We start from the raw sequence: 20,045 nt of genomic DNA on the forward strand, positions 1-20,045 counted from the left end.
GTCATGTTGTTACCTGAACGTGTCTGCAGAGGTAGGGAAATGGTGAAGCGGAAGAGGGAGAGGAGTTGGCTTGGGGACCAGAACCTAGCATGCCAGGGACAACTCTGCCTCTCCCCAGAACAGGAGGCTGAAAGAAGCGTGGTGGCACTGCCAGCCCAGCCCCCCTGGTTTCAGGGAGTGCTGTCATTTCCCAGAAACCTCATTGGCACAGGCAGTCCTTCCAAAGTGCACGAGAGCTTCGGTTTGGACAATTTAAGCTCGTTTTCGCCAGGGGAAGAAATGGGTTTACAAAGAAGCAACCAAGGGTGTTCAAGAAGCATCTGAAAAGGCAACCAAAATTCTGGCTTAGAGGCAAGAAGCACAAGCTTTCGAGGCTGTAGATGACTGTCCGCTCCAGTTACCCAGCCCGGCAGGAAGCCATGTTTTCCTGTGTATTTGGACCAAACTAACTAACACTAATCCTGTGTCTGCTGTGTGCCGGGCAAAAAGCTTCTTCTTTTAAAAAAATTTTAAATTATTTTATACATTTTTATCCTTACCTGAGAACATTTTTTCATTGCATTTAGAGAGAGGGGAAGGGAGAGAAACATCGATGAAAGAGAGAAGCATCCAGACCGGTTGACTTTTGTACATGCCCAGACTGGGGACCATGTGTGCCCAGACCGGAACCGAACTGCAGCCCAGGCATGTGTCCTAACCTGGAATTGAACCTGCAACCCTTCGATTATGGGACGATGCTTCAACCATAATCAACCTCAGTTGATTCTTCAACTGAGCCACACTGGCCAGGGCAAAGCTTCTCCTTATAAACTTCATTCATAAGGAGGTGCTGCCTGAGAAGGTGGCAGCACCAGGCTCTTTTCAGACAAAACAGAAGAGTAAACTATTTGCTGGGATTTGTTGTGCATGCCCTGAACTCCAAGCATGGCGCTGTCTCCACTAGACCAAGCCGCCTTGTCCTTGGACTCAAGAAAAGCCTGCATATGAGCTGAAGTTCGAGAGGGTGCATGCTCATCTTATGAGCACATGCTTGAACCTTCCTACCTCACTGCTTCTAGTGACACAAGAAAGGGCTTCCAAGCCAGATCCTGAATTCAGTGTCATTTCACTAGCCCAGATCCCATCAGAAAATGCCACAACAGGGGATACAAACTTTTATATACTTTATTGATTCAGGGGACTAACAAGGCAGCATTTGGTCAGTTAAGAAAGGCACCTCATTGAAAATACATCACAGTGCTGTCGAGTGATCCAGTCACAGGATTCGAGGACAGGAAGGCCAATCTTTGGATGATGTTGCGTAGAACACTTGCTTATTTATTTAAAGGGTCCCTTCACACATCATGGAGGAAAGAAGGCAAGAGCGTAGGGCTGTGGCACACACCGGGTGGCTGCTGAGTGCTTGCCCATGAGGTCAGGTGGACTGGTAAACCACTGGTAAGTCGGGAAGGGAGTGGGACTGGCCTGTCCCACCCTCCCTGTGACTCCTGTAAACTTGATTTGCTGGGCCACTGCCCCCGTGAGCACACCCTGTATCTCTCTCAAACGTGGAGATGATTTTTTGATCTCATGGTGAGGGGAGCCAGAGTCAGCAGTCCAACCCCCTCTGTCCCAAGCTACAGCACAGACGGGACGACAGTTTGATTTCCAGCTTCCCTGGGCTGGCAACCCATGAGGTTCTGAGATAAAGGCTGAGGGCTCTGGCTTTAAAAAATATTGTCACCAGTCCAGAGTAAACGAGAACTTGATTTCTCAGAAATAGTACACCTCCCTATTTGTACTTATACCCTCCAATCAGTCTTTAAAAAAATTAATTCCTCATACTTTTTAAGACTCCTACTATATATAAAAGAAATCGCTTCACTACAACACTACTGTTCTTCCAGTATTTTTCTTGAGCCCTTCACCACTCTGGACTCTCTGTCCTTACCCTGACCACCCCCAAACCCCCTCTGCCCAGCACCTAAGAGCAGGGATCACGCCGCGGGGTGATGAGCAGTAGTGTAGTCTCGCCTGGCCTTCTGTTACTAGGCTGAAATAGAGAGGAAGAGAGAACAAAATGGGTTTTTAAAAACCAAGTAAACATCAGAGAAGGCTGGCATGCTTGCCCCAGCAACCAAAAGCATTAAACACTGGACATGTCTCTGCCAGGTGACAGCTCTCATGCTTGCTGAGGTTGAGGCTCTGGAATTAAATGAAGCAAAAATCAACCCCTAGCCAGCCCCCAAAAGGCATATGCACCCCCCATGATCTAGTTTTCACCCGCAGTCCAAGTATCCCACACAGGCATGTGTGCGGGTACACACACGTGAATGTATGTGGCTAGATGACAAATATTTAAGCAAGGATCGTGCTCATTCAATTAGCAAACATTCAAGGACCTCCAATTTGAGGTCAAATGCCTGTAACTGTCCCTAGTCAGAGGTGAGTGGACTTGAAGATTCGTGAGGCTGCCCTTATCCCGAGAAGAGTCCCAGATCCCTGCAGAGGGAACTGACAGTTTTGGTTTCACTCCTTTCCCTTGAGTATTCCCAGAAGTCATGTGCTTCCCAGAAACACCCCACACCAGACTGGGTGGAGTCCGTTTACAGCCAGGGAAAGAAGGCAGAGCAGAGCTAGCAGACACTCACTGGAACCAGACAAAGAGAGAAGCAAGACGGCCACGTACCCACGCCCAGCTTCCATGTGGACAGAGGACAAGCCCGCTGATAGTCCCACAGACAGCAGGAGAGCTCAGGTCAGGTGGAGACGGGGCACTTGAGAGTCACTGCACCGAGTCAGCAGATTACACCAGGGCAGGGGGCATTATTTACTGGACCTGCCACTGATTTTCTAATGGTTTCTCCAGAGGCTGTTGCTCTTGCGGCCCCTCACAGCAGTCTACTCAATCCATCCGTCTGCCACAAATCAAACCAGAGACCAAAAGGCATAGCATAGAACCCAGGGAATGCTTTACAGCTGGGGAGCTGAGGTTAGGCATAGAAGCTGACTAATGTCACAGTTAATTTTATATTTGGGCGATCTTTTCCTGGGGAGTCTGTGGCCACCATCATCATGAAGTAAAGGGTAAAGGACTGGGTCTGGAGGGGAGAGGGGTTGGGTTTGAATACATTCTAATTAAAACAGATCCAAGAATAGGCTTCCTTCAAATCTGTTTTGGTCATCCTTGGAACCACAGGCAAATATTAAAACTAAAAACAAAACCCACTTTGGGGATGTGGATTGGCTGCTCCCTGATGCCCAGCCTGGATGTTCAGAAGACAGCCTGAATTGAAAAGGATCTCTTATCTGGTTTCACTCTTTGGCCACAATTCAGTTTTCAAACACAGGTCCCAAATGACTCCTACTTCACAGAAACGTGATGCAGATCACAAAAATATTCCAACTTGGCTTGGCATTTCCTACGATACCCTCTTCCCGTAATTTCTGGGATCTGAAATGTAAGTACTCTCTGACTCTCATTTAGGGGGAAAAAAATCAGTGTTCCCTGTCCACACACTGACTCACGTGGCTTTTCATTGTGCGTTAGGAAACAAGTGGAATTCCTTGCCAACAATCTGCCATCGGGAACTTTGGTCCTGCCTGACTACACTTGACCCTGGATTTCTAACCAGTTGTTGGAGATAGAAAAAAATACTAGGGGATTGGGGTACCTGCCAGATACCTGAGTTAGTTTATTTTGGTCAAAAAATAAAATCAAGGGTATGTCTAAAGAAGTAAACAGCTGGCAAAGCAACCTCACCTGTAACTTAGAAAGTAGGAGCGTATACACACACCTGCACCAAACCACGCACACAGATGAGATGAGAGCTGCACACACACCACAGATACATCAAGCAAGTGCTTTTTAATCAGTACATCAAACGATATTCTTGCTGGCCTGAGGAAGCTTCCTTCTGCCTGGTCTGTCATTCCCACCTACTCCCTCAGCAAGGATAGGAGGAAGAAAGAAATGCGTTTTTAGACCCAACATTAGATAAACATAACTAGGTCTTTACATGTGGCTTTGGAGAAGGCTGCTAGGATGCTTGCAAACACGACATCAGGGGTCTGGGACGCGTCGATGGTGGAGTGGATCCCCCGTTTCCTGTAGTACTCCACCAGCGGGGTGGTCTGAGTGTGGTAGGCCTCCAGGCGGATCTTCAAGGCCTTCTCATTGTCATCAGACCGGCGCACCAAAGGCTCCCCAGTGATCTGAGAACAGGAAGAGGACAAGGAAAGGCCAGGACTGTTAGCAAAAGTCTCCTTATCCAATGTCAGATGCAGATCTGAGATATTGTCTGATCCCAGAGTCCATCAGCGGGAAAGACACCGACAACCTAGACCCTCTCTGACAAAGAACTATAAAGAGCTCCGCCACTCCCAGCAAGCTGGTCCCAGGAGCAGACCAACTGGCCCGGGGAAGTCAGGGAGCTGATGCAGCTGAGGGAAGGGGCTCGTGACGGGAGGACAGGCAAGGCTGTTCTCTCGGCTTTTGCTCAGGCCCCTCAGCTTCTAAGACAAACATTTCTCGCTTCAGAAGCAAGAACACTAGAGGCCCCTCAGACCAGGACAGTACATCAAAATCAGAGCTGCGTCAGCAAGTATAATCTTAGCTGCCTAAGTACGCTGTGTTTTTACCAGGGTGTCAGCCATCAACATTCTGAAAGCAGCAAGTGACGTGAGCAAGAACTCCGAATGGTAGAGCTTCTAATTTTGTGAAATGTGACTAAATTAACACGATGGCTTTGGAACCTGTATGACCAGATGAACTTGTCTCAGAGGCAAAGGTAAGTCCAGGAAATTCTTATCACTGCCAGCATGCTCTAAACATATGAAAGACTATCTATGGTAAAGGTTACAGTGAACATGTATGAGGCCCCTTCCCTTTCACACCTGCGAACGATCGAAGCCTGTCATAAGAATTTGGTGATGTTAATCTAGCCAAAATATTCTGAATTTGTGGGGCACAGTAGAGTCACCAGAGAGAGAGGACGTTCTTCTGAAGCAGGTCAGCACACTTCTCTTTAGCACTATCTCCTCCCCCGGGCTCTAATTCTGGGCTTCCAGGCAGTCTTCCGATTAGTTCACCATTTAGGTTACCATGTGGTCAGAAAGGTGCTGCTCTGGACAAAAGACAGGTACAAAATGGGCAATGGGACGTAGCTGGCACTGGAAGCCACCTCAAGGTCAAGCAGTAAGTCACCTGGAGAGACACTATATAGATGAGCCACAGCTCATGTGATTTACATGATAGTAATATTTCTCGTGGTTAAATTAGTAATACTGGCAGAATAAAGGGAAGATGGAAAAAAAAAATAAAGATAGCAAAAGAAGGGGAAGGAAAGGAAATTTCCTGGCCTGAGTCTACATACATCATCTTTCATGGGCTCCTTTGGGGGGTTGAACTCCTCGTGGTAGGAACGGCCACTCAGGGGGTGAATCAGCCTGAAAGATAGCAAATGAACACAAGTCAGGTGGCCTGAAAGTATCCTGAACCATAGCAGTTTCCAAGATGACAAGCAGAGACAGATAAGCTGGACACAAGGACCTTAACCTAGCAGAGAACGTAGCTATAGGCCCCTTTGCTTAAGATAACTGGGCTCATGCATAAGTATGTTTTCTACTTTGACCAAACATTGAAATACGGGTCTGGCTGAAGAGGCTGGCATAACTACCGAATTCAGGACTTTGGAGAGGATCTCTGGTACTGGTCTCACACAGCCATTCATTCCACTCACCCATTCATTCAAACAAGCACTTACTAGGTGCCTAGTCCAGTTTAGGCCTTAACCCGAATCCAGGGGCCACAGAGCAAGTCAAGTTCCCTGCTCACAGCAGTGCTTAATTCAGTGGGGGAGACAAGTGTGGAGATAAACAACTACAATAAACCCGATAATCCTTTAACAGAGGTTTGTGCGAAATGCTATGGGGGACAGAGGACAGAGAAACCAACCTGATTTTCTAACCTCGTGCGGTTATAAATCCAGAAAGGTGCTACTGGAAAAATACGTCCTATGGATGCAAACACCACCAGACAATGCAGCACCCGTTTGTGATCACATGGATCACAGGTGGCAAACACAAGGCCCGAGGGCCCAACACGGCCCTCCACATTGTTTCTACTGGGCGGCAGCACTGAGCTCTGGCTTAACTGTTAAGGAGTGGTTACATTTATACAGTCCTAAAATTACATGCGGCCCTTTGAAGGCAACCGTGAGGCTGATGTGGCCCTGGGTGAAAATGAGTTTGACTCCCCTGAGATAAGAGAGAGCCCAACCACTAAAGGGCAATCAATACTCAAGGCGATGGGAAGGTCATGGGATAAGAAGCCCAAGAAGAAGCACTTATTTGGTACTGAACACGTAGCCGGTAGCCGCATTGGTGCTGTGCCCCCTTTGGCAACAAGCCCGGGTTCCTGACTGGACGAGTCCACGCCACAGGAGCCCAGAAACGTAAGGAGGGAAGGAGGCAGGCTGAGCACAGCTCAGCAGCCTGGGCTCACTCGCTCAGGTTTGTGTGGTTTCCCAATCCTGTGCCAACCAAGGTCTGCCTATTTAATTGACGGCAGCTCTCAGGTCTGTTAGGCCAGAGTGTTCCAACGTTTTTCACCCCTCTGCAAGCACAGAAACACAGTACTTAAGGTTCTTGCTCCTCCAGGCCTGCCCAGCTGCTCTGATGGCTGAAGGAATCAATATTTCAGCTCGTCAGTTAGGAAAGTCTTCATTAGACTATCAAAACCACAACTGTGTAAAATGTGATGTGTTTTAATGACAGTGCATTTTTCAGGGGTCAAGTGGTCCGTTTATAGCAAAGGTGGGTTCATTTATAGCCCTGGAGAGGGGGGTGAGGTGATGGCAGAGCACTCTGGCTACAGTGGGTGGGCCTGTGACTGGAAGCGTGTGACGTGAGGATGGGCCCTCCTTTATTCCAGCTGTTGGAGGGGTCCACCTGGCGCACCACTGGGAGGTCCGGGGAGAGGAAGAGTGAAGGCCGTTCAGCCCAGCTGTAGCTTTCCCTTGGGGAATGGTGGGGCCATGAGATGTGGGCTGTTTCTTCACGTTCTGGAGAGCACAGTGCACGTAGCAGCCAGATGGCAATAAACTTGACTCCCTCCTCTTCACTTCTCTACAGCTCCTGCTCACTCCCAGATTCCCTCAGCCCTCCAGTTATATACAAGAGTGCTCCTTCCCTGCTCACAAACATCATTTTAAGAGGAATGCAAGGCTCATTCCTTAAAAGGAAAGGAAAAGCAAGAAAGCCCAATCTCCAAGTTCTCAAAATGGAATTGGTCTCAAGTACTAACCAAAACAGCTCTATGAGTCACTGGGCCTGGCCTGGAGGCGGAGGTGAAGATGTAGCGGGATAACGGCTGGGAATCTACGGCCACTGCTACCTTGACTGCAACATTTCAGACACCTGTATTCTCACCCACGAAACGGGGATGAGACATTAGGCTAATGATACCAGAGAACCAACTGGTAAGATAATTAGGATACTAGAGAGCCAACACTGAATAAGTTAAAACCCCAAACCACCAACCATACTTACTCAAGAAATAAAATAATGACTAAAAATGATTAGAAGTGATACCTGAGCTAATTCAAAAGGTATCCACAGTGGGGTCCTTACCATGTCAGATTTAATAACATCCACATTAAACTGCTAGTTCCCGACTTTTCCTGCCAGCACTGTGGACCAGGTAGGAAGCAGGCTGCTGGTGCCAGTTCTGTCGCTGATCTGCTGAGTGAACTTGGAAAACACCAGTCTGGCTGTCCCATTTCCTCCACGGCGCGGGAGGGGGGTCACACTAAACCCCTCACTTCCAAACCGAGAGACTGGGTCTTCTCTGTTCCGCCCTCTACAGCAATCCTGTGCTTTGTTTTTCAGAATCTCTGTTCCCTACCAGCCAGCCCCAGTTAAAGCCTCCACTTCACATGGGGGTCAATCAGGCTGCTAGGTGGGGTCCTTGTCTGTGTCTCCGTTCCCCCAATTTAGCCTGTATGCCAGGACCAAGCTAATGTTCCTAGAATATTGTTTTTGCCACAACACCGAGTGGCTTAGGACATGCCAGGCCTCCTGACTGTCATGTCTGTCCTCCTCACCTTGGCAGACCTTCCCCAGTTAGCTCCCATCCTACCTTCCCAACAGCTCTCATTCTCCGTCCAGCCCCCAGACTGTTCCCCCAGCTTTGGACAGACATCCTGCCCCTAGCCCTGGCTAGAACCCCTGCCCCAACCAACGTTCATTCTGGCCTCTACTCCCCTCTGGGAAAGCCATCAAAATCCTCTCTATCCAGGAAGGTCAAGTTTGACATTACACCTCTCCTAGGCGGCCTTCCCTCTCTCCCCTAGACCCTCTTCTTGGACTTCCCACTGCACTAAACAGCCCAGGTGTCAAGTGTGGTTTGTAAACTCTCTGAGGTCAGAGATGGGCATCATATTGTTCTTCTATATCCTCTCCTGCTCCCTGCCCCAGAGCCTAGTACCGTGCTGAGCACCAAGCAGGTCTTCAAGAAGTGGGGCCAATTGAATCAAAGGCCCCCAGTGTCACCGAGTACTGTTAACATCTGCTTTGCACACCAGGGACCCCCGCCCTGGTGACCTCCCACCCTGTCAATCCTACTGCTTCTTGGCCCACGTCAACTTTGTCTACCCTGTGCCAGTGGGGACGCAAAGAAACACCAGTTCCTGCACTGAAGGAGCTAGAAACACGCAACCCGGACATCTGAAAAGAAAGTTAATGTCAGATGACCCCACTGCATCTAACAGAGCCATACAGGAAAGCGCCTCCAACCCTCCCTCTTTTGTCTGTTGACAAGCCTGCCTCTCTCCCTGAAGATATGGATGGCGGATGCACAGAAAAAATGTTCAACCTCATTAGGAAATTAAAGCACCAAAATTTACAATAAGAAAGCAGTTTTCCCCTAATTAAATCCAAAATTTTACATGTACTATACGGTCACAACATCGATCTGACAGTGAGCAATTGGAGGAAACACGGATGCACAGCAATAGTGGAACAACTAAGTGCACGATGGTTCATCTGTGAACTATGATACAGCAACTAAATATTGCAGTCACAGAGGTCTGGGTCCAGGACGTAGGCTGACTGCCTCCACGAGATCCCTGGAGATGATGAAGGGACAGAAAATGCTAAAGCGCACAGTAAAAAAGAGATTGGGGGGAGCTACTAGTGGCCGAGAGCTTTCGACACAGCCCTGACAGGCACAGGTGGACGCAGACCGCACAGTGGAAGAGGGCGGGAGAAACGCCTGAAGCGGTGGCGGTCTCTCAGGGCACACTTGTTCAGGCGCAGGAGCGTTTCTGTGTCCAACACTGACTACTATAGAGACACAAGCACTTTATTTTATTTATTTTCTTTTTAAAAGAGAGGGAGAGAAACATCAGTGTGTGGTTGCCTCTCGTGAGCCCCCTACTACGGACCTGGCCCCGCAACCCAGGCATGTGCCCTGACTGGGCATTGAACCTGCAACCCTTTGGTTTGCAGGCCCGCACTCAATCCACCGAGTTACACCAGCCTATTTTATTTTATTTAAAAAAAGATTTTATTGATTTATTTTTAGAAAGAGGGGAAGGGAAGGAGAAAGAGAGGGAGAGAAACATTGATGTACAAGAGAAACATTGATTGGCTGCCTCTCACACACCCCAACAGGGGACATGGCCCGCAACCCAGGCATGTGCCCTAATCGGGAATCAAACCTGGAGAACTTTTGGTTTGCGGCTCGTTATCCAACCCACGAGCCATACCAGCCAGGGATAGAAACAAGTACTTTAAAACAAAACACACAAAAAACCCCACAGTGGTTGTGGCTAAGGTGGCTGTACCATGAGCAAATTTTCTTTCATTTTCTAAAACTGGTATAGATGGTCATATTTTTGTAACAAAAAGCTTACAGCAAGGTATGGCAGCTCCAACTTAAATCAGATTTTAAAAAGCACTAAAACAGACATAAACAACAATAAAAATAGAAAAAAGAAAAAGAAAACATATAAAAAATAAAACAGTGGTACACATGTAAGAAGTTACCATTTCTTAGGCACATACAATACACAAGGCTCTGAATTTCACTCGCATTATCTAACCTGCAGACTAGTTCTGCAAACAGGTATCACAACCCTCCTCCAAATATGAGGAACCAGCACTTGCTGAGAGTCAGAGTCAAAGGTGACAGGCCTGACATGCCGACTCCGAATCCCTTGCTCTTCTTTCCACATCCCCACCCGTGTCACCACTTCAGCAGATGTCACCAACACAACCCATCCGTGTTGAAATGGCAGTAAGCTTCATGATTAGGACTAGGCAAGAGCACGGTCTGACTAATCTCTGAAGAAGCCAGAAGCGTGAAAAGAAGGGACCTCTTGGGGACAAATACCTTCCTGTGATTCTCCGGATCAGCAGCGAGTCTGGGATGCAGAACTCGATCACAGAATCAAGCTTTTCTTTCCTCTTCTCCATGAGGTTGTCCAGCTGTAAAAGAGTGCGTGTCCCACCTAAGCTCCCAGAGCTTGATCAGACCCATTTCCCTTGAAGGAAGGAAAAGATTAAGGGCCAGAGTTCATTACCAAGCAATGGTGACACAACACCAACCCGCTCACCATTTCTGCCTGCTTCACAGTCCGAGGGAAGCCATCTAGCAGAAACCCATTTTTGCATGGAGGGGTGTCCAAATTCTTCTCAATGAGCTCCACTACCATTTCATCACTCACCTGGAAGTCAAGAACAAAACAGCCTTGGGTTTAAATAATTACCTAGGTGACATTTAACCCAACTCCCCGGTCACAAGTTGGTGCCCGTAGGACCTGACTGCTGCAGGAGATAGCGGCGGTTGACCAGAATGCAGAAACCTTCCAACTTCCCCTGTTTAACAGTTTTGATTAGGCTCACAGTAAAGTGACCCAGGCCACCCTGGACAGGAGGCAACAGAGTTCACTGAATAGGCAAGATAGGATTAGAACCAAGGAACTGAGGAGCCGGCCCAAAACACCTTGAGCCTCTCTGAAAGCCCCAAATGAGGACCCTTCCCAGCTTTCAAGAACTGGTTTCCTCCTGGGCCTTCAGAGAAAAAAAGTTCCCTGCTAGTATTGCAGGGAAGGCTGCCCAACTCGGTAGCTAATGTTTTTATCTCCTGGGACCAGCTGCAAACTTGGGGGCAAAGCATAAGCTCTGCAACTAAGTGAAGACTGGAGATAAGCAATCTCATTGCCACATCCCAACTTTTTCTCGGTATAGGATCTTTTGCCAAGACCCAAAGTCCAGAATATCTAGCTTTCTGGCTTGACTCAGGGCCTCGCTGACATGAAGGGAAAGCTGGAGGAAAAGGGCAGGTGGGCGGGCAGGCAGGGGTACTGAATGCAAAGCCTGACAGGAAGTATTAATTCAGGATTGGAGGCAAAGCCCAGCACCTTCCCTAACCAGCACGCTAAGTGAATTATAAAAAGGCCAGAGCGCCAAGCAAAAAATGACTTCTAAAGGTGATTTGAAGAGGCCAAGTCCCAGAATAACTCAGTTACAATTAAGTTCTGGCACTAATCAAAGAAGATTTAGTAGATAATAGATTGTATTTGTTTAACCAGATTAACTGGACTAGAAACAAGAGAAAATACTATTATATCCCCCAAAGAGGAAGGATTACGTCTGTCAAAAGCAATTCCCCTGTTAGAGACACAGAACAGTCACAAAGGTAGTTCGAAAACACTCTGTGGCTCCTTGAGTTCTCTCTTCGACACATCCTTGGGTTTTTGCCTCAAGATGGCAGTTTCATTTTTGACCCTAAAAATTGGTTATAATACTCAATGCATCAGCACAAAGGAATCTCAAGAATATGAATAAAATAAGTGCCATAAATTCAGAACGAACCAAGTAACCTGCTACTCTGAAAGTTCATGTAATGTGCCAGTGTGTTAAAACACCTGGCAGCACAGGGCCGGCCCACAGAACTTCCCTCAAGCATGGTAATGTGCTGTACCTGTGCTGGCTGGCACACATTCAGAATGTGGCAAGTGCGACTGAGGAAGTGAAATTCATCCCAGGAGTTCCACGTGGCTAGCGGCTACCATTCTACACTCCAGGGAACATCAACACGCACCGGCACCACCACACCTACCAGTTTCCCGGCATCCATGGTTGCCTTCAGCTTTTGTCCCAGCTCTGAGCCAGAAGCCACCATGGCCCTCAGCATGTCCCCGGTGGCCAGATGGCAGACACAGAAGTTTTTGGCCAACTTGGGTGCCTGTAGGGGGGGAAAAAACCCCAAAATACAGTTAGCACTGCAGGCCCTGGAGTCAGACTTCCTGGGTGTGAACCTGGTGCCTGCCGCTTACCGGCTGTGTGAAGTTTGGCAAATGCCAATTTCCTTACCTGTAACAGGGATAAAAGTACTTTATATTATATTCTAGCATATAACAATTACAAAGTTATAGTAAGAATGACATAAGGTAATACATGTAAGGCACCTAGCACGCAGGAAGCTGTCATATTAGCTATTTTCCCTACTTCCACTACACACATCAATGACACATAAGCCTCAGCTTCCCCGTTACAAAAGGGAAGAATAAAAAAAGCAGTATCAATACTTCATATGGTTGCTGTGAAGTTTAAGTGAGTTCGTGTATGTAAAGCACAATGCCTGGCATGTAATGTGTTGAATGAATATTTGCGAAAGGATTGAATGTGAGATTGTCAAGTGCTGTGGCCAGTGGCCTCAGAGGCAGACGGGGCAAGGTGAAGAACAGAGGTTTCCCCCTGGCAGACAGTTCTTCCCTGTCCCTCAGTAGCTGCATTATCTTGGCCAAATCCCTTAACCTCGTGGAAGCTTGGTTTCCTCATCTGTTTCAAATGAAGGCAAAAAGGCTCTATCAAGGAAGGCAGCTGTGAGGATCAGATGAGCTATATGTGAACACCACCTGGCATATAGTAAGCACTTACTATTAGTTTTAAGAAGCAGTATAGCCTTTTCGTTAAGAGCATTAGACTTGAGAATCAAACAGCCTGGGTTTCAGACTTCAGGTCTACCAATGACTAGATAGATATGTGACTTGAGAAAAATTTTATTACCTTTCAAAGTTTCAAATTTCCTCTAAGTAAAATAGAGATGGTAATAGTAGCTACGCCATTGAGTTGATCCGATTACACAGAATTCAGCATAGGCAGGGTCGGGCACGTAGTAAGTGCTCAGTAAACACTAGCTGTTACTGTAACCCCTGCCCTAAGTCCACATTCATTCATACAGAAATGAATTTGCTCATTCATCACACTGATGTCTCTTCCGAGAACCCTCCTGGAAGCCAGGCGAACAGATGCATAGGAGACGGAGATCCTGTCCTCGATGAGCTCATACTTTGGTGGACTGTACATTAGAATGAAGACAAGAACAAGAAGAAACCCCGGACAGTTCAACATTGGTTTTGTACTTGCAATCGCCCAACCCCAAAACAAACAAAAAGACTGTAGAACTCATGAGGAACAGAATCAGTTCAAGGACGTTAATACTTAGCTTTCTGGCTCACTTATTTTATTAAAAAAGGAGGGTTGGATCCTTGTTCAAACCAGTTCTTTGGGAGTTTTCTTAGGTGCACACAGTAAAAACTTAATAGAGGGGGCTCAGTCCAGCAAATTCTGGTTTGTGATCCATGGAATGATTCAGTTCAAGCAAAGAAATGACTTCATAGCAAAACAGCACGCATACGAGAAGGCCTTAAGAGCTTTGGAGAACCAACGAAGGTCAGGACTCTGGCCACGTAAACCTTCCGGTTCTGCAGACTGGCCCAGGGGCCACACACCCAGAGAACTGTGCTTTTCTGCCAGACTTTCCCTTTCACTGGTGAAATTAACTTGGGCGAAAGATTTGAAGGTCATGCTTGTTCAAGGGGAAAGGCTGGCCAAAGCACCAGAAAAGAAGTGCTGTTAGCAGCGCAGAACCTAAGTATTCTGTCTGAATCCCCACCGAACTGCAGCACTCTTCCAGGTGGTTGGATTCTAGAGCTGTGTGGAAGAATGCTCCAACAGAGACGATGTGGCATGGCAGAAGACTAGCTCTTCATTCCCCGCTGGCTGCAAGGGGGTCAGTGTGATGGGCTGCAAAGACCTCAGACTATGGAGTCTGACAGATTTGCCCATGTACGTCCTGGCCGAAACCCTCAGTAGATGAGTGACCTTGAGCTAGTTACTCAATTTCTGAGAATCTCAGTTTCCCCACCAGCCAAGTGGGATTACGGGATAACCTCTACTTCTTAGAGCTGTTGTGAGGATAAAATGCCTCTTAAGTTACCATGTAACCTCAGGCCACAGACTCTTTCCTCATCTATAAAGTGGGGATATTATTACCAAAATCACTGGGTGGGTAGGAGAAGAACCAAAGACTGTTAACGAATTATTGTTCTTGATCTAATTGTGAAAATCCTAGCATTCGTCAGAATCACTCAATGGCCACTTCCCACCTGGCACTTTTACACTTTTCTGTATTGTTTCCATTCATGTTCATTTCTGCCTCCATACCTAGATTAACAGCAGCACTGTAAGATGGTGACTGCCACTCAAGAATCAGTCATGAGTTCAAATGTTGCCTTTGCTACTTCATGTGAATCCTGGAGCAACATACAGCCTCTGGGCTTCAATTTACCAGTTAAATGGCATGGATAATAACAGGACCTACCACCTAGGCCTGCAGGCTTAAATAAGAGGATAGAGGTAAAGTCTTTGGCTGGCATCTGTTACATAATTGAGCAAAGGGTAACTATTTTGCACATTACATCCCCTCCTCCAGGGCAAGGGCTGCCCTCTGCATCTCCAGCACCTGAACTTATCCAGTAAAACTCACACGTGCTGGAGAAAAATCTAACCTAGGCCAGAAGACAGCAGCAGGAAGAGCAGGAGCTTTGGAGTCATTCAGGTGCAAGGTCTGCCAATTACTTGCTATGTAACCTAGAGAACAAGCCCTCTGAACTTGAGTTTGTAGTTGTAAAAGGGGAATGAGTGTGGGTCTCACAATGCCGGGACTCACTGCACTGACATAACTGACATAGCTGACAGAGCCCGACCTGCGTGTGCCTGGCCTTCACTTGGTATAGATCGGACACGTGAAAGAAAACGTGAAGGGGCTGGCAAATAAAACACAGAAACAGCCCTATGTTTTGGCCACACTGTAGGAACATCCAACCCCAAAAGGGAGAGAAGGAAGCAAGATCATTTAAATAAAACAATAAACCCATGTACTCTGTGTTGGGAACCTCCCTGCCTGGTTTCAGAAGCTGTAACCCCCATGGCTAAGGCTGAGTAAAAAGACCTTGGGGCCATAAGCCACTAAGGAGACAAAGCTTATCCTCCCAGCTTGAGTGCAGCCTCTGCCCCCTTTACTTCACCCTGCTTGGACCTGGGTGGATGACTGGTTAGCCAATGATGGGTAAGATTCCTCAAGGGAGGGACAACTTAAGACAGGCACAGTCATGAAGGGGTCATTAGGGAAGGCCTTAAGGGATTAAGAAAAGGGGTGATGGACCCTCACGTCTCGGCTTTGTCATAGCCTGAGTCCTCTCTATCTGTAAAAAGTCTCCTAATCTCTTGGCTGCCAGCACCCCCCACCTGACTTAAGCCTAAAACAATGCTAGAGGTGGGTGCAGCCCTGTGCTGGAAAGGGCAGTTTTCGGGGAGCATCAGGCGTAACAAAGAATGCATAAAATCCTGTGAAACCTGCTTTGCTAAGAATGTTCTCAATTTCAATGATAAGGGTCCAAGCACGAAATGAGTTTGTTTCCCAAAGTTTCACGGCGCTTTGTATCTGACCCTGACTCAGAATAAGCCCTTATAGTTCTTTGAATGTAATACATTGTTTGATCATTACTGCCTGACAATGACTGATGAACTTTATGCCCTGTATTCCTATGCAAATTAAACCCAATAAAAGTCCACTGAGTAACAGTCTCCAGGCCCTTCTCCTCTGAGAGACTGGCTACTTTTCTACCCCAAGCAGATCATGTCTTAGTAGACTTATTCCCGTCTGAGGCAGCTGGGGCAGCTCTATGGGTGGAGCCCTCCCTCCCCCGCAATTCTGAATGTTTTAAACATCATTATGTTCATGGAAAAGCAGTTTAAAAATGTTTAAACATTTTTAGTTAACAATGACAAGTTTTGTTGTTTTTTTTCCAGGGGAGAGCACGAATGCGGTCTCCCACTACTACAAATTATGCAGTCGAGTTTCCCACATTTTGGGATATTCCAGGGGTCAGCACATCTGGAGTGCAATGGATAAGCCTCGCCCGGGGAAAACCACCTTCGTGATCACAGTATCTCCCCTGCCAGGTAAGTATCACAATGAGAAGTTTTAATAGGGAACAGATTTTATTTCAGTAACACCAACAGAAAATACTAACTTATGCAGGTAAAAAAAAAAAAGATACACTACTGGGAAGAAATCCAACATCACTGAGCAGGGACTAGGCACAAAGCTAGATTAGGGATTGTACGTCGAAGATTGCAAACATTTACCAGTAGGGGCCAGACAGGCAATGCATATGAATGAAGTTGGTCAGATGTAAGCAGCAGGCACCCAAGATCGCTATGCAGGGCACAGGAGGGCATATCTAAAGTGGCCTTGCCACACAACTGCATGGCAGGCCAGGCTGGAGATCCAGAGCCACCAGATGTGACTTCTCAAGAGAAACTGGAGCTCGGTATGTGTAAGTGAAATCTTACAACTGAAAACTGTGTGGTCACCTTATTACTTTGAAAGCTGACAAATAAAAGGAACAAATCAAGCATTTATCCTGCCTTTTCTACACAAACCATGCCAAATAGCAGACGAAAGTTTCTCTTTATAGAAATAGTTCAGCTACTAAACAAAAAGAGAATGATATAATTAGAACACCACCATTGTGCTACCTACCCACCATGAATTCCTGGGCCAGGCGCTGAACACCCGAGACAAGCAGACCTGATGTGCCTCCTCATGGACAGCACAGAACCGCCTGTGACGTGGGCTGTGAAACTGAACTCAGCTGAGTTAAGAGTATGATCAATCTCCCAGTTTATAGGACATAGAGAGGAAAGGGGAAGATGTTAAATATGCCATGGAGATACGATAAAAAATACCCAGAAAGAGGGACACTACCAGGACAAATGACCCAGTCACGCGCACACACACACACAAACTATGGGACAGCTGTAAATTAAGAGACAGTGATCACATTTGTGAGACAAAGGGAAATATGAACCCTATTATAAACTGTTAATTTTTTAGGGGATATTGTGCTTGTTTACAAAAAAGAATTTATCTTTTATTTAGAGATACCCACTGAAATATTTACAAATGAAATGTTATAATGACAGGGTGCTGCTTTAAAATAATTTGTGAAGGGGGAGTGAATGAGGAAGGAACGGGCACAAGCCGATGCTGGATGGGGCTGGATAATAGGTGTACGGGGCTCCTCATACCGGCCGGCCCATCTCCTTTCGTGCGTTCAAACTCTTCAAAATAAAGTGAGGGAGGCTTTGCAAGCAAAGTGCTGCTGTAGGCTGCCCCTTTGTAACCTGATTTATGAACACTTTTCTCTATTTAACTCCATAACACTGCAACCTCCAGTATTCCTATTGTCCCCATTATTAAAAGCTGTATTGAGGTTAAGTGACTAGTGTAAATCTTACCCTTTCTCCAAGTCCCAGCTCTAATCACATCTCCTCCACTTCCACAAAGCCTCTGACCAGCTCCCACCATACCCACACCCTTAAAAATCAGCTGATAGTTTTCTTCAAATCTTTCCGACTACATCACCCTTTACACTGAAATACATATAAGTTGGGGCGGGGGTGAGGGGAGATGGAAATGTATTACTAAGATGAGGGAATCGATAATTATTGAACACCTACTATGTGCCAGGTTGTCACCTAGATACCTACACACATATATGACATTATCTTCCAAAATCCAGTGAACTTTTGGTCTACATGGGCACTGCTTTATCTGAATGAGTAAGGTGGGGGACTACCTTATCTTGCATGAGCAAAGCGGGGGACTATTTTTCATATGAGAACACTGAGGCTTGGAAGTTACAAAGTTTGCTAGACCGTATAAAGCCACTGTCCCAGCACTGGCTGGCTCGTTCATTTCCCAACTACTGAAAGTATTAACTTCACTATGAAATAAGAAAAAATAATCAATGCCTTTGAGCTACCCTGTTTACACTCACAGCAGAAGTCTGCCAAGTCTAAGGCTATAGCTTACCTAATAACTGAGGGTGGTAAAAACAGGAAAGAGACTCAGTGTTACTGAGGACGGGGGATTAGGTAACAGAGAGCTCCGAAGAAGAATCAGCTCAGGCTAAAGAGAATAAAGGGTAAGTGGTCCTTCTTGACCTCATGCCCAGAGCTAAAAAGCAAAATCACAGGAATGAACTGAATCTCCCAGACATCCTTTCCCATCATCCACACGAATCTGTATCCATCCATTTCTAGCAATCCCATCAAGTGCCAAGCGATGTGCCACAAGGTGGTCTGTTTGCCAACATTTTGCAGTCTTTGCAAGTGAAGGAAGAGCAGAGTGGGCAGTCCCCAGAACCCCATTCACTTGGCAGCCCAGACTTTCCGAGAATTCCCTCTTTGGAATCTAACAAGCAGGAGCCTGGGAGCAATGCCAGGCCCTAGGCAGAAAGGGTTGATGATCCAACCTATGGGCTTCCAAATTCCAACCTTAATCTATGGGCACATTCCATCCCAGACACCAAGTGAGGCCCCACAGTCCGCTAGTGAAGATGGTAACTTCAGACTCCAATTACTTGGAGCCCGTGGCTCTTGAGGTTTCAGGCTCCACTGAGTCAATTTTGCTAACTTGGGAAAGCCACCTGACTTCCTGGGCCTGTTTTCTGAACTGAAGATTTAGGTACCCACCCCGCCTCCCGCCCCAGCTTAACTGGGTCACGCAGGTCATACCTCACTTCTCTTAGCAGTAGTATTGTACTAATCAGCACATGCCAGCTCCCACTCTGCTCCACGCGCTGGAGACGCTGGCCACCTTCAGTGATTAATCATTGTAAGAAACGCTCCCCTACCCCGAGTGCCTGGAATGTAACCCTGGGCAGTTCTCTTTCAAATCGCAGGGAATATGGGATCCCTGCCGCCACTCAAGCTGTAATCTATATGTCTCAGACCAGTGCTGACCCTGCCCTTCAAAACCCTCAGCTTCTAACTCCTTAAGAGATCTAATCAGTCCTTAGATCTCCTAAAATGACACCTCAAGCCTGGATCCCTCCAGAACTTTAATCCTAACTCACACTTCCACGACCTCCAATTTTGATCCTCCCCCAAACGCCTTGCCAGAACCCCAGACGCCGGCCAGGGCACCCCAGGCAACAGCCTGCGGCGCCGCTCTGAGGCGGTCCGGACTTCCAGCCACCCTGACCTTGGAGTTCCGTGGGCTCTGCCGTCACGCCCGGCCCTGCAGCTCACCTGGGTACCCTTTCCGGCCCCGGGCGGCCCCAGCAGCACGGCCCGGATGCCTTTAGGATTCTCTGGGACCGGTTCAGCCGTGGGTACGTTGGGAGCCATGGCTGCCGAAGCCTCTCACTGCTCAAGCCGCTCGCACACCTTTCAGGTCCAAGGCTTCCAGGCCACCGCGCCACGCATGTACGCAAGCCCCGCTCCCCGCTCACACTGGTTCCTCGCCACGTCTGTCAGTCCTCCTTTCCCGCCCCTGAGCACGACGGACACCTTAACTTACCAACCACGAGGCGGGAGTAAGGAAGGGGTGGGTCAACGTAAACTCGAGTGGGGGTGGGGCTCCTGGCGGGTGGGCGGAGTGGGCGGAGTGGGCGGGAAAAGGTGAAGGCCGACCAGAGGCCTTCTGGGAGTTCTACTTAGGCTTTTTGACAGTTAAAGACACCGACATCTCCGGCGATCCCGCTGAAATTGTCTGTGAGAGTGTAAATAGGGGAAATCAGTTTTCATAATAAATTGGCAATATGTATCAAATATCCTTTGGTCTGGCAATTCCAGTTCCAAGAATTTAAAGGACATAACCAAGGATATGTGTAAAGATTTGTGTAACAAAGATATTAGCT

General features: G+C 47.4%; 1 protein-coding gene, 1 long non-coding RNA gene and 1 other non-coding gene across 5 annotated transcripts; 1 reads left to right on the top strand and 2 right to left on the bottom strand.

The window, feature by feature from the left end:
* Positions 1–1,146: 1,146 nt before the first annotated feature.
* AK2 (adenylate kinase 2) lies at positions 1,147–19,632 on the bottom strand. 3 transcript variants are annotated; one of them, XM_024554536.3, is made up of 7 exons: positions 19,435–19,628; positions 12,107–12,232; positions 10,599–10,709; positions 10,376–10,470; positions 5,355–5,427; positions 3,999–4,194; positions 1,147–2,032 (listed from the first exon to the last, which is right to left on the bottom strand). In XM_024554536.3, the coding sequence occupies exons 1-7, from the start codon at positions 19,531–19,533 to the stop codon at positions 2,028–2,030; spliced, it is 705 nt and encodes a 234-aa protein (XP_024410304.1). In that variant the 5' UTR covers positions 19,534–19,628; the 3' UTR covers positions 1,147–2,027. The 3 variants fall into 3 exon arrangements, with proteins under 3 accessions (XP_024410304.1, XP_024410303.1, XP_024410305.1); XM_024554535.4 differs by lacking the exon at positions 1,147–2,032 and having other exon boundaries at positions 3,829–4,194; positions 19,435–19,630; XM_024554537.3 differs by lacking the exons at positions 1,147–2,032; positions 3,999–4,194; positions 10,376–10,470 and having other exon boundaries at positions 5,356–5,427; positions 19,435–19,632.
* On the top strand, positions 2,642–7,442 carry LOC123479139 (uncharacterized). The gene is made up of 4 exons (XR_008426430.1): positions 2,642–2,737; positions 3,330–3,440; positions 4,624–4,769; positions 7,114–7,442. It is a non-coding gene; the product is annotated as an uncharacterized lncRNA (long non-coding RNA).
* On the bottom strand, positions 16,141–16,304 carry LOC112299676 (U1 spliceosomal RNA). Its single transcript, XR_002974274.2, has one exon. It is a non-coding gene; the product is annotated as a U1 spliceosomal RNA (small nuclear RNA).
* Positions 19,633–20,045: the final 413 nt, after the last annotated feature.

This window comes from Desmodus rotundus, chromosome 3, assembly GCF_022682495.2.
Source record: "Desmodus rotundus isolate HL8 chromosome 3, HLdesRot8A.1, whole genome shotgun sequence".
In the NCBI taxonomy this organism is placed as follows: Eukaryota; Metazoa; Chordata; class Mammalia; order Chiroptera; family Phyllostomidae; genus Desmodus; species Desmodus rotundus.

Coding starts and splice junctions, on each gene's coding strand:
- AK2 (XM_024554535.4), bottom strand. CDS start 19,533: ATGGCTCCCAACGTACCCACGGCTGAACCGGTCCCAGAGAATCCTAAA. Junction 12,233..19,434: donor GGGCCGGAAAGGGTACCCAG/GTGAGCTGCAGG, acceptor CCCCCCCTACAG/GCACCCAAGTTGGCCAAAAA. Junction 4,195..5,354: donor AGGAGCCCATGAAAGATGAT/GTATGTAGACTC, acceptor TCCTGTTCTCAG/ATCACTGGGGAGCCTTTGGT.